This window comes from Physeter macrocephalus, chromosome 19 (genome assembly GCF_002837175.3).
Source record: "Physeter macrocephalus isolate SW-GA chromosome 19, ASM283717v5, whole genome shotgun sequence".
In the NCBI taxonomy this organism is placed as follows: domain Eukaryota; kingdom Metazoa; phylum Chordata; class Mammalia; order Artiodactyla; family Physeteridae; genus Physeter; species Physeter macrocephalus.
Window position 1 is genome coordinate 84,919,182 of NC_041232.1, and position 17,259 is coordinate 84,936,440.

The 17,259-nt window shown below is 52.2% G+C and overlaps 1 protein-coding gene across 1 annotated transcript in view; it reads left to right on the forward strand.

Annotated features, from left to right (window-relative positions):
- Positions 1 to 17,012, forward strand: part of TSHZ1 (teashirt zinc finger homeobox 1) — a 76,695-nt gene extending 59,683 nt beyond the window's left edge. Inside the window, exon 2 of the mRNA XM_024133972.3 lies at positions 12,466 to 17,012. Within this exon, the coding sequence (XP_023989740.2) occupies positions 12,466 to 15,683 (3,218 nt within the window). The 3' untranslated portion in view covers positions 15,684 to 17,012. The remainder of the gene's footprint in view (positions 1 to 12,465) is intronic.
- Positions 17,013 to 17,259: the final 247 nt, after the last annotated feature.

Genomic DNA, 17,259 nt, shown 5'->3' on the forward strand with positions numbered 1-17,259 from the left:
ACTTGGAGCATTGCTCTAGCCCCTGCTTTGGATCTCAGGGGAAAATAAAGGGAAGAAAGCTCGAGGCTGGAACGCAGACTGTGACTCCAGCCCCTCGTCCATGTTTGTAGCCAGGAGACTGTATCCCCAGCCTCACTTAAGGGTGCAGAGGAGGAGTGAAATCCATCCACCTGCCGAATTCACAGCTCCAGGTGCCCCAGGCATCCCAGGCCCGCAGTTTGCCTGAGCCCCATCTCCAGGTGTTCAATAATGCAGCAGGATTTAGCTGCACCAAAGTGTCACCTGTCTAGGTGAGTCGTGCCGGCGTCTATCTGAAGTGACAGCCATCTTTGAGTACCGGCGTCGTTCACCGACTCCGCTCTCATCGTTCGCATCAGGAAGGTAACATTTTCGACAAGGTTGTTTCCTGTTCCCCGGCTTGTTTCCTGCCCCTCCCTCCTCCCCCTCCCCCGCCCCTCCCCGCCCTCTTAGCGCACCTGATCAAAACATCATCGCTGACAAAGCTTTCCTTCTCCAAATTAAATGAGCCCAGCTAGCCCGGCAATTTTTACACAGAAAGCAAGTGAAATGCCAGTGTGCCAGGTTAATGAATCTGGTAACAGGGAGAACATTATCGAGCCTGGATAATATGATCTAGCAACGTTCCTTCTCACGCTTCCTGTAAAGAAGGTATGGAAGTCAGTTATGTGCGCGATGCTAACGTCTGTCCTACCCCATCATGGTAATTTGAATAAGTAATGGAAACAGGTTAAATACTTCCATTCTGATGTTGCCACCCGGGATGGAAATGAACGTTTCAATGAAATCACCTCGACAGAGCCAAGCGGGAGGGGGCCGGGACTGATTCATCTCCACTCCCTTTGGTGATGGGAACCCTAATGAGAATGCTGGAATGTATCGTTTATCAGATAGAAGAGGAAAAGCAGGTAAATCTCGGAGATTAGAATCACGGAAGAACCACCAGCACGAGGCGCCGCCGTGGCCTCCCCAGCAGACCTCTGCTAATAACACGCTCTTTTCATGCCGAGGGAGGGAGGCAGGGGTGTGAATGGCTGGCGGGGGAGAGGTGAGGAGGGGCAGGCTCTTTTCTCCTCTCTGACGGGCTGCCAGCAAGGGCTATCTTCAGCCAGCAAAACCGCTGGGTGCTCTTAGGACACCTCTTAGACCCTTGTCTCGAAAACTTAGAGGGAGGGAAGAGAACTTGCCTTTTCTTCATTTCCCTGTAATTATAAATGATCCACTTTTAGAATGGCTTTCTCTCTGCCTAAAACGTCATTTTACTCCCTTCCTTGTCCATGTGAGGAAGAGCCATTTTATTTGAACTGCTAGTGCTGTTTTAACCTTCCTCAAAAACTGGAACTCAATTCCTCTTCCTGAGATATCCTATACCTGTCACCCTGCTTCTAGAAAAATGTTTTTCTAGCAAGAGGACTACTCTGTATGCCAAGCGTGCTATAACATCCTTGTAAATTCAAGTGTGTTAATGTGGGTTACTCAACATATTTTCACACTAAAATGCTGTATTCATACATTGCATTTTCCAGTATCACTACCTTTCTTCTGTCCAGACGCTATTACTTAAAAGCCAAGTCAGTTAAAGATGGAAGCATTTAGTCACCTGGCCTTTTATATTAAATGCCAATATCTGAATGATTCCAAATATCTAAATTTGGGGACATGGCAGAAGCTGAGCATCTTTTATTGAAAGAACACGTTTTTCCGTTTTCATCGGGATGTGTTGTCATCAGGTAGGAACAGGTACGGATGCGTGCCGGTTACCTTGTGTGAGTGGCTATTTTGAGTAAGCAGGTTGGTATCTGCTGGATGGCAAAGGATAGATTTCAAGCTGGCTTTTTAGAAAGCAAATCATGATCAGGGGGAAGCCTTTCTTCTTTTGTTGCTCTGCTCTTTCAGTGAGGCACCCACACTTTTGTTCATCTCTCTGAGGAACCCTGGCTCTAATTGCTCAGAGCCAGGGTTACTCAGACTCCGGGGAATTTGGAACTTTATTACATTTAGCCATTAAAAACCAAAGACGGCTGTCACTTCTCCCCATTCTTCAAATGACTGTTGAATATCAGAGCAAATCTTGTTTCCTTTAAAGAAGCAAAGATATTTTAAAAAATTGGGGGCTGGGAGTTGAGAAAAAGAATCGATCTAGTTCTCTGAAGAGGCATGTGCCTCATCGCATAATTACAATTTGAGAGGAACATATTTTTCCAGACAATATGTGTGTATTTACATTGTAAACCACCGGGGCACACGTTGTTGGTGTCAGATTCACCTCTAGCAGGGACCGTATACGTTACCTTCTGTCCACTTGCATCAGAATGCACGGGATTTTATGTGGCTCAGGATGACAGCACATCTTTAGGGACACATTGGCATCCAGAAGGCACATCTTATGGCAAAACAATATTAACAAGATTTAATCCGTTTAAAAAAAAAAGTGACGTCTGACTATAAGATCCAGTTGTCTTGTTCTCGTCTCGGAGCCGATGGGGTCTGTGTGTCTTGTGGTTTTTCTGTGCTCACACCTGCACACACTTACACACGCACGGCCACGTGGAGGCTGGTGGCTTCTCGCCTGGCCTGTGCTCGTCCTGACGCCGAGGCCGGCACAGCCGCTCGGCGTGTTGTCCCGCTGACGGCAGGACGTGCCGCGTGTGTTCACCGTGTCACACTCCACGCCGCGTGCTTGGCCTCAGGCGGGGCGGGGGGAGTGACGGCAAAGCTGTCTTGACACCAAAAGAAATAGCAGAAATGATGATTTGGAGTCTTTGTTTTATTTGATGGGGAGGAATGTCATTTCTTTGTGGCAGTAGTTGTAAAAGGAGAATTTCATACTGCAGGTACCATTTCCAGGCTCACTCACTCATCAGAGTTCCGCAGCGGGCGGGTAGGTGAGGGCAGAGGGGAGCTGAGGGTTTTAGCAGAGAAAATGCAGGGACGTCGAGTTGACTCTGTTTTCTGTGATTCAGTAGCTGCTCTCATCCAGATCTTTTAGGCTAAACAGTTGTATTCATTCACCTCGTGACGTATGTTCTTCTCAGTTTCATCACTAACAATAAAAATTTCTACAAATATTTTAATGGATTTTGGTATATTTGTACCCATGTGAATTTTTAGAACACCGTAGCTTATATTGAAAACGAAAGATCGTGACAAGTGATCACTCTGTCCAAGCTTGGAAGTTTTTACAAGTCTCTCTGTCTCTCTATCTCTCTGCCTCTGCCTAGACAAAATTTCCAAAAAAGGATCTAGGAGAGCAATTAGGAGAATTCACTGGTAATAGCAAGAATAAACCCCATTACTATAATAAGAGATCGATACTTTCTGATAAGATAGCATGGATGTAACTGATTCAGACGCCATTATTGTTATTAAGGGGATTTCAAGAAAGTCAGGTGCGTGTGACCTTGTATTAAGCTTCCAGCCAAGTACAGCAGTAATTACGAAGGGGATGCTGGCTCTCGGTGGATCACATTGGTACATAATTTATAGAGACTGTAATATATTTAAAGACAAAAGTTCTCCTAACTTTGTGTTAATAGTTGCTGTGTTGTCGACAGCTGCAGCGGCGTGCCCTGCACTGTTCCCATCCACACCCCAGTCCTCAAAGACTTGATGTTTCCTTCGCTCTTTTTTTATTTTTTTAATTTTTTTTTGCGGTACGCGGGCCTCTCACTGCCGCGGCCTCTCCCGTTGCGGAGCACAGGCTCCGGACGCGCAGGCTCAGCGGCCACGGCTCACGGGCCCAGCCGCTCCGCGGCATGTGGGATCTTCCCGGACCGGGGCACGAACCCGGCTCCCCCGCATCGGCAGGCGGACTCTCAACCACTGCGCCACCAGGGAAGCCCCTTCTCTCTTCTTTTACCCTGTGCATTACGATTTGAACTTGGAGACACGTGTCTGAGACGTAAGCCCTGCGTGGGGTTCGGTGTGTGCTGAGCTACATTTCTTTATTCTTGTTTCAGCCATCTGAAGAGAGATTTCAAGCCCAAATTTCCCCTCCAGATTTCTAAATGTCATCCATCACTCTATCTGACAAAAGTCTTTTCTCGTTTCAGGTGGTAGAAAATACCAGGTCGGAACCTGGTTTGGGACCTAATTGGCTAATATTGGGTTTGTAGACCCAGACTCATCAGACTGTCCTAGCGTGGTGTATATCCCTCCCCAAACGAAGAGGCAATAACCGAAAACATGGATTTCCCCATGCTTGGCATTGGCCCTGCATGTCTTGGGGATGGCTGGCTTTTTAATTTGTGGATCGAGAGAACATTTGCATCGTATATTAACACGCAGTTCGTTGGTAGTGAAATAGCTGCGTGTTTTCTTAGGTTCATACAAGAGTTATTTTAGCTTTTGCTCTTCTTCATTTCATTTTAACTTCTCTTTTAATTTTTCAAGATTCTCATCTATTTTATCTCTCCTTTTTCCTCCTGACATTGCTGAAAATCACAGAAAGTTTTCTGTCTTTTTAACTGAGGTTTAAGCCCTTAATTTGTGCTTTCCCACTTAATGTTAAATTACATTCTTGTAACTGCAACAAACTCCAGGCATAAGATTAATACCTGATGTGCTCACTGAGAGGAGTGGGAGGGGCCTCCCCCATAACTGAAATTGAATTCTGGGGCAGGGAGAAAGGGAAGATGTTATATTTATTTTAAGGAAGTTACCTGTGAATTTCTAATTAAAATTAGAATTGGGTAAAAACCATAGGCCATTTTATTTACAGACTCCACAGTTCTAAAAAATGGCCTCTGTTGGGTTTTAGGTAAAGAAATCATCGTTATCAATCCGATGGTTTAGCAAACTGATACATGAGCGACTGGTGCCAGACAACTAAAATTTGCCAAAGGGAAAGAAAAATTTTTGCTCCTTCTACATCAGGGCAGAAGGGGCCTTTCAGATTTGCGTGGCAGGTTGTCGACCTCTCTGCAAAAAATTTAGAACTTAGATTCGTAAATTAATGTACATCCCACTTGTATGTTGCTGTCCTTTCAGAGTAGCACGGAATGGGCTCTGACCTGGGTCTGCTTTCTCTGCATTTTTTATTTCCTAATATCTTCTTTCACCAAACCCACCTGCTCTCTTTGTAACAGAGGTGAAGTTACTTTACAAGCGATCGATGATAAATTTGGAAGAAAGTGTGTTTTGCAAGGTTTTACAATGAATTGAAGCTGTTCATTTATCACCGAGGTGTGTGCAAGCCCCTTTTGTGAATTGTAGATATATTTTGATGTAATGGCCATCTGTTCGTGGGTATCACGTTTGCCCGTCGAAAACCTAGTTTGATGTAGCTAAACGTGTAATTTGGTATGATTGTATAGTTTCACCAGGTGGCAATACAATAGCCAAGTTTGGTATTTACTGTAAGCCAGGGCCCAAGCAGGGACCAACGACCTGTGTTTTATAGTTGTCACTTTCGAGTCTCCCTTTTCCTCATTCACAGCCAGCTCTCAATTGCGTGTGCTAATGAGGAAAAGAGAGCCTGGGTAAACAAAGTTCGCCGACCCGATTCTCCTCGTTTATTTCCTCGGCCTGCCCCCTGGGGTCTGCGGGGAGAGCCCAGCCAGGAACTGCTCCGTATGAGTTACCTCCTCCTGCTCCCTCCTCTGTGTGGCTGTGATCAGGGAAACTGTAGGAGGGCAGAGGAGGGGCCTGGGTGATGCAGAAGTTCAAGGGCTAACATCCGAATGATCCATCGGCCCAAATCTCACGTCTGGTTGCTGCACGGTGACAGGGGCCAGCGAGGGCACCACTTTCCCTGGGACGAAGGCTCATTATTTTGTTCCTCTTGTCCGCATTTATGCGACGTGAGCAGTAGTTTGTGAGGCCTGAGGCTGAGCGGGGCGCCCTCTGACAGCCGTGGGAGGACTGCCCATCGTGGGCTTTTCCTAGTTCATCTCGAGGGTCTGTCTGCAGGGCGAGATGAGGAGGAGGGGCCGGCAAGCACAGATGGGGGCTTGGTGATGAGGATGGTGGTCTGCCGTTTCCATGAATACTTCCTATAGCCCCACCGTTGGGGAAACGGAGGCCCGGAGGATGGGGTGAGTGAGTGTATGGGGGTCATCGTGTCTTCTTCAGTCTGTCCCTTCTGTAAGTCTGTCCTCAGGTCCCGCTAATGATGGGGGTCTGCCCTTCAACAGGCAGCCACAGCAATGGCCCCATAGCGTGGACTCAGCGGGGACGAGCAGGTGAACGCCGTCCCTACCCCCTGCACACCTGGGGTCTCTCCTGCACTCGCTGTGTGGGACAGATGTGGCTGAGGGGGGACACGTCTCGGGTGTGTCCCCTTCCTGATACCGAAGTGGCAAAAGCAAATGACTCCGTCCGCGCCTTGTACTGAAGCCAGGAGTCCAGTGGTCTTGCTTCCAGGCACCATGGGGTCCGGTCTGTGAATTTCCACCTGCACAGCCCTTGTCCACCCGCCCCAGGCCCAAACTCTTAAAGTGAAACCCGGAAGATTCTGGATCCTTCTGAGGGCTCTGGTTCCAGGATGTGAGCCCAGTTTTGGAAGGGGGGAGAGGTCGGGCGGGTAGGGAGAGGGGGCTCAGGCACGGCTGTAGAGGAATCCCTCGTACCCGTTAGCATCTGTGGCTCATCATCTGTGTCCTCATGTGGCCGCGCACGCTGCCGAGTAGGGTGATATGGGCCAGCACTTGGTCCGGGGGCCACTGGGAAGGGTGGCGTGAGAGGAGGGGGGAGGGCAGTGCTCGTGGGCGGGCTGCCTGGGGAGGTGGGGGCACTTCCTTCCAACGCTGATTCTGCCAGGCCCGGTGCACCCGAGGTGGGGCAGGAAGGCTACTCCGGGGTCAGACGGGCGTCCAGTGGTGGCGACCCAAGACAGATGGCCCCCAGCTGCCCCCTAGGTCTGTGTTTCCTCGTGCCCCTTGTAAATTAGAATTGAAAAGTTCACTCATAAAAAAATAGACGCAGTGAGCTAGAAGTACATGGTAGAATAGTAAAGCAGCCACAGAATATCAGCGTATCAGGATGAATAAAGTGGAGGAGTGTGTGATAAAAGTGGAAATCCTGAAAATCTAGAAACGGACAGGGACCGTGTTGGTGGAAGGCTAAAGTGTTTGCAGCACGGTGACCACTGAGCTGGTGGACTGTGGGTCTCAGGAGAGGCCTCGCCTCCTGCCCCTCCGTCTGTGGGACCCGGCAGCCCCCTCCCTAGGGAAGGCTGAAGGAGGTGGGGGTGCGGGAGCAGGGCCAGGAGGAAGATGGAGGCGGCCTGTGTGCGGGCAGACTCTCGGCGCCCCCGAAGTTCTGCTCCAGGAACCCTAATGTCATCTGCACCCCTTCATTGTTCTTCCCACCTCTTACTTTTTGACATTAAAAAATATAAAAGTAACAACGAACAAAGCCCTTCCCACAGTCCCTCCCCCAGGCTGGGCCCTGCCCTTCCAGGCTCCTTAATTCCCAGCGTCGTCGGGCGAGTGGCTGTTTCCAGCTATTTCGTTCCAGAAATGGTGTGAAATGGCTAATCCGTGCTTGTTGAATTGACAACACTGAAGAAGATTTTGAAAACAGAGATGTTTATCGAGAGCCATTTCAGTCAACAAACCCATATATTCATTATCTAGAAAAAAACCGCTATTAATATTTTCTAAAAGGATTTTTCCGTTGTACCGTGAATAGGTTTGTCTTCTGCTTTTTCCATTGAATGCCTCTCCCCTTGTCATTAAAACATAGTTTTAGGGCTTCCCTGGTGGCGCAGTGGTTGAGAGTCCGCAGCCGATGCAGGGGACGGTGGCGCAGTGGTTGCGCGTCCGCCTGCCGATGCAGGGGAACCGGGTTCGCGCCCCGGTCTGGGAGGATCCCACGTGCCGCGGAGCGGCTGGGCCCGTGAGCCATGGCCGCTGGGCCTGCGCGTCCGGAGCCTGTGCTCCGCGACGGAAGAGGCCACAACAGTGAGAGGCCTGCGTACCGCAAAAAAAAAAAAAAAAAAAAAAGCAAAAAAGCAAAAAAACCCATAGTTTTAATGTTTGAATAATATTGCATCTTAGGAATAAACGAAAAATCACCTAACTACGGATTATTGTTGAAGATTTGGGTAGTGGCAAATTTTATGTGGAATAATACCATAAAGGACATCTTTGTGCATGAAGCTTATTCTGTATTTTATGTCACCTTCTGAGGCTATACTTCCAAAAGTAAAATCATTGGGCCAAAGGGTGTCAAAAGATTTCTCTCCTTTTACTCTTTTTTCATTGAGATTCTCTCAATTATAACAGCATGATGGGCACATGAGAGGTGTCCTAAACACTGATACAGAATTACTTTGGGTCAGGGACTCCCCTGGTGGTCCAGTGGTTAAGACTCCGCACTTCCACTGCAGGGGGTGTGGGTTCAATCCCCGGTCAGGGAACTAAGATCCCTGCATATGCTGTGGAGCACAGCCAAAAAAAAAAAAAAAAAAGAATGACCTGGGGTCAATTCTGTATTTTATGTCACCTTCTGAGGCTATACTTCCAAAAGTAAAATCATTGGGCCAAAGGGTGTCAAAAGATTTCTCTCCTTTTACTCTTTTTTCATTGAGATTCTCTCAATTATAACAGCATGATGGGCACATGAGAGGTGTCCTAAACACTGATACAGAATTACTTTGGGTCAGGGACTCCCCTGGTGGTCCAGTGGTTAAGACTCCGCACTTCCACTGCAGGGGGTGTGGGTTCAATCCCCGGTCAGGGAACTAAGATCCCTGCATATGCTGTGGAGCACAGCCAAAAAAAAAAAAAAAAGAATGACCTAGGGTCATTAATTCATTCACAAGCATTTACTCAAAGTGTTTGTTGGCATTGAGGTGCTAATGAGACAAAGGAAAGTAACTGGGTCCTGATGGTGGCCGAGTGGATGGACCTCCGGCTGGGAGTCAGGTGACCCGCGTTTGAATCCTTGTGTGTCTCCTCTGGGACCTTGGGGAAGTCGGTCAACTTCTCCAAGACCAGTTTTCTCATCTGCAAAATGGGCATTTTCAGGGATGCTGATTTGAAGCGTTGTGAGGTTAAGATAGGGTGAAGAAGGGAGATGCCCAGCCGGGGGAGGTAGGCAGGGGTGGCGCTCAGCAATTTTAGCTGAATGAGCAAGGTCACGGTTTGACTATGGGGACAGACAGGTAAACACCTCTTAATGCTTCTGGGAGTGAACTCCGGGAGGGAGGGGACTGAAAGGCATCCTGAAGGAGATGACATCTGAGCCTCCCCTTGAGGACGAGCGTCATCGCCAGGTGGAGAAGAGGGCGGGGAGCCCCCTGGGACCAGGGTGCGCGGGGACTGGACGTGTGGCGGAGGGAGGGGCCCACGTGGGGACTTGCGAGCCCCGCGCGGCTCGTGGACCCTGACATCGATTGTAGCTCGGGTTGTGGAGGAGGAAAGGGCGTGGCAGGACAGAGGGCGAGAGGCCCAGCTGGGCGGCTGTTGCACATCTGACGAGAGGCCGGAGGGTCCGAATGAGGGCAGGGGCCCCGCTGGCTATGGAGCCGGACCACGGGAGGCACCGAGGACAGCCGCCGCTCCTCTGGCGTGGACACTTGTTGGGGGTGATTCAGTACAGCTGGGTCAGGAGACGCCCAGCTCAGGAGGAGGAAGCGTGCTGTTACTGGGGCGGGGGCTGGAGGGGGCAGGGTCAGTCGTGTGTCTGCACGAAGTTGCCTGGGGGTGCCTGTGGAACGCCCACGTCGCCATGGACTCCGGTCACAGCAGCTGGGGCCCCTTCTATGTGCCGGACGCGAGGCGCACTCAGACTGCGGTCCAGAGGGCATCCCAAAGGCCAGCTTCCCCCGACGGGGCGGGAGAGCCGAGGGCCTGCACCCGGTGGCCTCGCAGGTGGACGTGGATCCAGTGCTCGCGACGTGCCCTGGAGGAGTCATGGAAGAAGTCAAGTTTGGCTGGAAAGAGGCTGCGGAGGGACCGGGCAAGAGCGACAGGCAGGGCCGGTGGAGGAAGCCGGCGGCGCCCTGGCCCCGGAGAGCGCGATGTCACACCCGGAGCGCTCTGGGCGCGGGGGCTGGGGGCCGTGTCCTCGCGGGGATGCTCGACCCGGGGCAGGCGACGCCGGTGGGTCCCAGGGTGGCCCCGGGTCCACCCTGGGGGGCTCCCCTCCTTTCTGAACTTGTGCCCCCGCCCTGGCCCTCCCCTGGCCGCCTGCTCACCCAGCTTCGTGTCTCCCCTGGGAGACGAGCTCCAGGAAGGCAGGCACTTTAGGGGTCCCCCTTCACCCTCCTGGAAAACGGGGGACGGGTGTCCAAGGGAGGGAACAGCAGAAACCAGTGACCCTTAGGAGGCCGGGGTTTGCTCTGTGTGGTTCCAGGAGTAACTGTCGCCCTGGGGCTGGGGGTGGCCTACAGGAGGCGTTTGAGCTCAACCTGGCGGCTTCCGGGTGCGGGCTGGTCTGTCGGGAGCAGGACGGGCCCGGGATGCAGCAGGGCCTGATGACAGTCCACCCTGCTGGGACACGCACGTGGGCAGATGCCGAGCAAGTCACGTCCGTGCGGTTCCAGGCCCTGAGATGCCGCCCGCGGAGTGTGGACCGGTGGGTGACAAACACACCCCGAGGTACGGCAGCGAGTCCCCCGCGACGGCGCGGGACTCATGGGCTGTAATTCCCTGACTCGTTAGCGGACTCTGATGCAGTTCTGCCTTCCGATGGGAAACACCGTGGACACGCGTGCCTGGGTCGCTCGATGCTGCCGCCCAGGCGTGGGGACGGCCGCCAGGGGAAGCCGGGGTGGGCAGGGAAGCTGAAGGGCCCCGTGCAGCGGCTGTCCCTCGCCACGTGTTCACTTGTGCTCATGAGCGATCGTGCCTGGAGCTCGGGGCTCTCGGGGTGCGGGCGCAGACCCTCCCGTGTGTCTCCCTCCTGCCCGCGTCCACCTTCTGGGCAGCCACCTCCTTCTCTGTCTCTCCATCACCGTCCCTGAAAACCCGGTGCTCTCTGCCACGTTCCCTTGGGCTCTGGTGCTGATAACGCGATAATGAGTGATTCTACTTAATGAGACACCCTCTCAGGTCATATCAGTGCATTTTAATAGGGCCTTTCTGGAAATATCTTAACCCCAAATTTCCCAGGTAGTTGACGGAACACTAGTTGTTCCCTCAAAAAAAAGGAAAAAGAAGTAAAAGTATGCTTTGGTCAAATCAGTTTAAGAGGTGCGGGTGATTATGTCCCCTTGGGGATTGACAACATCTGTCACATAGTAAAGGATCTAAAATGTGTTGCAGTAAAAGGTCAGATTCCATCTAGTGATTTATATGCCCTCCATCCCTCCCATTCTTGGGACAGCTGTCAGTATCCTGAGTTTTTCTGGGAGATGCCGCCTTCACCCCGAGAAGTCAGCCTCTGTGCAGCTGTGGCCTGTAGCATATACTGTAGGCCTTGTTAAGAATACAGATTTTTGTATTGTGCCAAAATATTCGTAACACAAAAGTTACCATTTTAATCATTTTTAAGTGGACGCTTCAGTGGTATTAAGTACATTCACCCTGTTATGCAACAATACCCACCATACATCTCCAGAACTTTTCGTCTTCCCATATTGAAACTCTGAACCCATTAAGCACCAACTTTCCATTCCTCCCTCTCCCCCAGCCCCTGGAAACCACTGTCCCACTTGCTGTCTCGATAAGCCTCAGTACTCTAGGTGTCTCATATAAGGGGACTCCTACAGTATTTGTCTTTCTGCGTCTGGCTTATTTCACTGAGCATAGTGTTCTCAAGGTTCATCCATGCCACAGCATATGTCAGAATTTCCTTCCTTTTAAAGGCCGAATAATAGTCCATTGTTTGTATAAACCACATTTTGTTCACCCATTCATCCATCAACAGACATTTAGGTTGTTTCCACCTTCTGGCTCTTGTGAATAATGCTGCTTTGTGCAAACGTGGCTCTTTGACCCCTGTCGGGTGTCACCTGTGGGAGATTTCTGCTCCATCCAGGCAGGGGGGCGCTGGTGGTGCTATGTTGCTTTCTCCTTTTTTAGTGGAGACCAGAGTATTTTTATCGCTTGCCATTGAGGAGCGTTTTTATTTACGGAGGCCATAGAATACTGCCTGTGTATTATCTTGCCCTAGAAGCTGACAACCAGGTCCCCCCCGCCCCCGCCATGGGGAGGCACAAGGGATCCCCGCTGCTTACCGAAAGAGGAGCCTGCAGGAGGAGGGGCAGGGGTCCCTTCCCTTCCCACCCGGCTGTGACGGCCACACTGACATCTTTAAGAAGAGGGCAGACACTGCCCTTCCGTCGAAATGTATTCACCGAGGAGGGGGGATTGTCTTGGGGGAAACCTATTTCCTGCCGTCGAGCTGCAGAAGGGGTAGATACATAAAGCGGAGGTAGCCTTGTAGCCTGGGAGCTCGGCTGAGAAACATCTTTTTAAAGATCACCTAACCGCTGGGGAGGCCGCGTCCTTGGAGATGATTTACGTCTCCTCACGGTGTTTCATTTTTCTCTCCTAGCTTACGTTCCTGAGGAAGAACTGAAGGCAGCAGAAATAGATGAAGAAGACGTGGAGGAGGATGGGCTGCCTTTGGACGTTCAGGAGGGCGACTTCGTGTGCAGTGAGGAAGCGGAGCTCAAGGAGGCCCAGAGCTACCAGAACTCCCCCATCAGCACGGCGACTAATCAGGACGCTGGCTACGGGTCGCCGTTCAGCGAAAACAGCGACCAGCCAGCCCATTTCAAGAGCTCTTCCTCCAAGGAAGAGACGGAGGAGCCCCAGGGTCGGGAGGGCGTCTCCTACCCGCAGGACAGCTTGGCCCAGATCAAGGCCGTGTATGCAAACCTGTTCTCGGAATCCTGCTGGTCCGGCTTGGCTCTGGATTTGAAGAAGTCCGGCTCGACCACCAGCAACGGCGATGCCGGCCAGAAGGAGGGCTCCACCCCCGCCCCCATGCCCCCCACCAGTACCGCGGGGGCCACCGGGACCACGGCGAGCACCCCCAGCTCGGGCTCCAGCTCCGGCACTGGCACCAGCACCAGCGCCAGCGGCGGCTCCGGCTATGACTGGCACCAGGCCGCCCTGGCCAAGACGCTGCAGCAGACGTCCTCGTACGGGCTGCTGCCCGAGCCCAGCCTCTTCAGCACCGTGCAGCTCTACCGGCAGAACAACAAGCTGTACGGCTCCGTGTTCACGGGCGCCAGCAAGTTCCGCTGCAAAGACTGCAGCGCCGCGTACGACACGCTGGTGGAGCTGACGGTGCACATGAACGAGACGGGGCACTACCGCGACGATAACAGGGACAAGGACTCCGAGAAGACCAAGCGGTGGTCCAAGCCCCGGAAGCGCTCCCTGATGGAGATGGAGGGGAAGGAGGACGCCCAGAAGGTGCTCAAGTGCATGTACTGCGGCCACTCCTTTGAGTCTCTGCAGGACCTGAGCGTACACATGATCAAGACAAAGCATTACCAGAAAGTGCCTCTCAAGGAGCCGGTGCCGGCCATCACCAAGCTGGTCCCTTCCACCAAAAAGCGGGCGCTGCAGGACTTGGCGTCCCCCTGCTCCCCCGAACCGGCGGGCGTCGCGGCCGAAGTGGCGCTGAGCGAGTCGGCCAAGGACCAGAAGTCGGCCAACCCGTACGTGACGCCCAACAACCGCTACGGCTACCAGAACGGGGCCAGCTACACCTGGCAGTTCGAGGCCCGCAAGGCCCAGATCCTCAAGTGCATGGAATGCGGCAGCTCCCACGACACCCTGCAGCAGCTCACTGCCCACATGATGGTCACCGGCCACTTCTTGAAAGTGACCACCTCGGCCTCCAAGAAAGGGAAGCAGCTGGTGCTGGACCCCGTGGTGGAGGAGAAGATCCAGTCCATTCCTCTGCCCCCCACCACGCACACGCGGCTGCCCGCCGCCCACGTCAAAAAGCAGCCCGACTCTCCCTCGGGGTGCGCGACCTCGGAGGAGAAGAAGGAACCCGAGAAGGAGAAGGCGCTGCCGGCGGTGGCCGGGGACGCGGACACGAAGATCAAGGAGGAGGGGGAGGACGCGTCCGACAAGTTCGAGCCCACCACCCTCTACCGGTACCTCCGCGAGGAGGACCTGGATGACAGCCCCAGGGGCGGGGTGGACATCCTGAAGTCCCTGGAGAACACGGTCTCCACGGCCATCAGCAAAGCCCAGAACGGCGCGCCCTCGTGGGGCGGCTACCCCAGCATCCACGCCGCCTACCAGCTGCCGGGCGCCGTGAAGCCGCTGCCGACCGTGCAGAGCGTGCAGATGCAGCCGTCCTACGCCGGCGGCGTGAAGTCCCTGTCCTCGGAGCACGGCGCGCTCCTGCACCCCCCGGGGAGCCTCACGCCGCCGCCCCACAAGAGCAACGTGTCGGCCATGGAGGAGCTGGTGGAGAAGGTCACGGGCAAGGTCAGCGTGAAGAAGGAGGAGAGGCCGGCGGAGAAGGAGAAGGGCTCGCCGGCCAAGGCCGCGTCCCCCGCGGCCAAGGAGAATAAAGACTTCCCCGGGGCCGAGGACCGCGGCGGCGGCGGCGGCGGCGGCGGCGGCGGCGGGCCCCAGCAGAAGAAGGGCCCCGAAGCCGATGCGGGGAAGACCAAGAAGGAGGGTGCGGTGGACGCCCACACCCCGAACGGCACGGAGCCCCTCAAGGCCAAAGTCACCAACGGCTGTAACAACCTGGGCGTCATCACGGACCACTCGCCCGAGCCCTCCTTCATCAACCCGCTGAGCGCCCTGCAGTCCATCATGAACACCCACCTGGGCAAAGTGTCCAGGCCCGTGAGCCCCTCGCTGGACCCGCTGGCCATGCTCTACAAGATCAGCACCAGCATGCTGGACAAGCCGGCCTTCCCCGCCCCGCCCGCCAAGCCGCCCGGCACCCTGGACCGCTACTACTACGAGAACAGTGACCAGCCCATCGACCTGACCAAGTCCAAGAGCAAGCCCCTGGTCCCCGGCGCCGCCGACGGCGTGTCCTCGCCGCTCCGGGAGAGCGCGCTCATGGACATCTCGGACATGGTGAAGAACCTCACGGGCCGGCTGACCCCCAAGTCCTCCACGCCCTCCACCGTGTCGGAGAAGTCGGACGCCGACGGCAGCAGCTTCGAGGAGGCGGTGGACGAGCTGTCGCCCGTTCACAAGAGGAAGGGGCGGCAGTCCAACTGGAATCCGCAGCACCTGCTCATCCTGCAGGCCCAGTTCGCCTCGAGCCTGCGGGAGACCCCGGAGGGTAAGTACATCATGTCGGACCTGGGCCCTCAGGAGCGGGTGCACATCTCCAAGTTCACCGGGCTCTCCATGACCACCATCAGCCACTGGCTGGCCAACGTCAAGTACCAGTTGCGGAGGACAGGGGGGACCAAGTTCCTGAAGAACCTGGACACAGGGCATCCTGTTTTCTTTTGCAACGATTGTGCCTCTCAGTTCAGAACTGCTTCCACGTACATCAGTCATCTAGAGACACACTTAGGCTTCAGCTTGAAGGATCTCTCCAAGCTGCCACTGAATCAGATTCAAGAACAGCAGAATGTTTCCAAAGTCCTGGCGAACAAAGCGTTGGGCCCGGTGGGAGCCGCCGAGGACGATCTGGGCTCCACATTCCAGTGCAAGCTCTGCAACCGGACTTTCGCGAGCAAGCACGCAGTCAAACTGCACCTTAGTAAGACCCACGGCAAGTCCCCCGAGGACCACCTGATCTACGTGACGGAGCTGGAGAAACAGTAGCCCTGGGTCCGGGCGGGCCCGTGGCGCATTGCACTAAACGTCGTCATACTGCACTAGGCCTGGCCTGAGCCTCCAAAATCAGCCTGCCCTTGCTGACTGCCTCTCTGGACCTTGGTTTTTCTTACACATATTTTGTAGTTATATTTATATGCTCTTCGTCCGATTGTGCATGTTCCTTTTCTTTTTCCGTGAGTCAAAGTCTGACCTTTATTTTCAACATCTGTTCTCGATGTTCAGCTCTCTTTTGTAGGAAATAGTGGGGCACACTACTCGGAGACATTTATTTAGCAGGAAAGAAAGACACAAATAACAATGAGAAAAGACGTCCTAAAATTACAAAGTTGCCATGACAATAAAGGTCATAGAACCTCCTAGTGTCAAATTTAACCCTTTGAGGACTGTAATCGCATTTCTGTGCCTTTCACTCAAAAAAAAAAAAAAAAAGAAAAGAAAAGAAAAAAAAAAGGCTTAAAGGCATTTCATTCAGATCAAAAGCTGTGTCAGACACAAAACTTATTTAATAATTAAAAAACGAGCTTTTATATGCAGAACTGGTTTGTGAAGGAAGCATGCATGCAGCTGTTGGAAACTAGAAAGTTGTCTAGGACTTGGGGTTAGGAAGCCACAACTTCACATGTTTAAAACAAAAAACAAAACAAAACAAAACAAAAACTAACAGCAGCGACAGCAAACACCCCAGTTGCCACTATGCCCAAACCCTCTGGATGCTGAAAAAATGCCACTTTTGGCAAAAAAAAAAAAAAAAAAAAAAGTATGCAAGCTATTATTTAAAAATGTGTAAAAATGCTATTTCTTTTCTCTGTAAAATACTGCAGTTTATAGTTATTTACAAATGTAAGCTTTGGTACAAGCTGACCTTTCTATAAGCGTGCTGCATTGGTAAATGAAAAAAAAAAAAAAATGGGGCAAATGTTGGAGTCCTTTCCTTGTAAATTGCCAGCATCAGCTTAAAAACTCCTATATGTTACATATCGTACCATTTTAATCTATTCAGCTTTCTTTGTACCTTCTGGCTGTATGCTTTCTCTTTTAACTTTTTATATTGTCATTTTATATTAAATTTCTGTGTATATAATGTACAACCACAATTTTTGAATAAAATTTAGTTCCTGCAGCTTGATTTAAATAGAGAAATTTTACTGGCACCTGCATCTTTCCAGATGCATGTATATCAGACAAAAATAAATAAATGAAAACAAAGCGAGCAATGCACTATTAATTATACATTTTGATGTTCTATCATTAATATTGTACAGTACATTTCGGTTCACACAATTAAATCCACTGTTCTCTCGAATGTAAAATAAACCCACATGCAGTTCTTGATTTACGTAGATTGTCATGTCGTCATTATTTCGCCTGTGAGATGTTATTTCAGCAACGAGAGGCATGGCTTATGCAATCAACCAACAGAAGTTCTAGTCGGAATCATCACTTCATGATTTGTGTGCCGACACGCTTCATTCAGATGATCAGTATTGCATTTCTTACAATGATAATTAAAAATTGTAACTCCGCCGGGGGCCACCGGATTCCTGAGGATAGCCATTGAGCG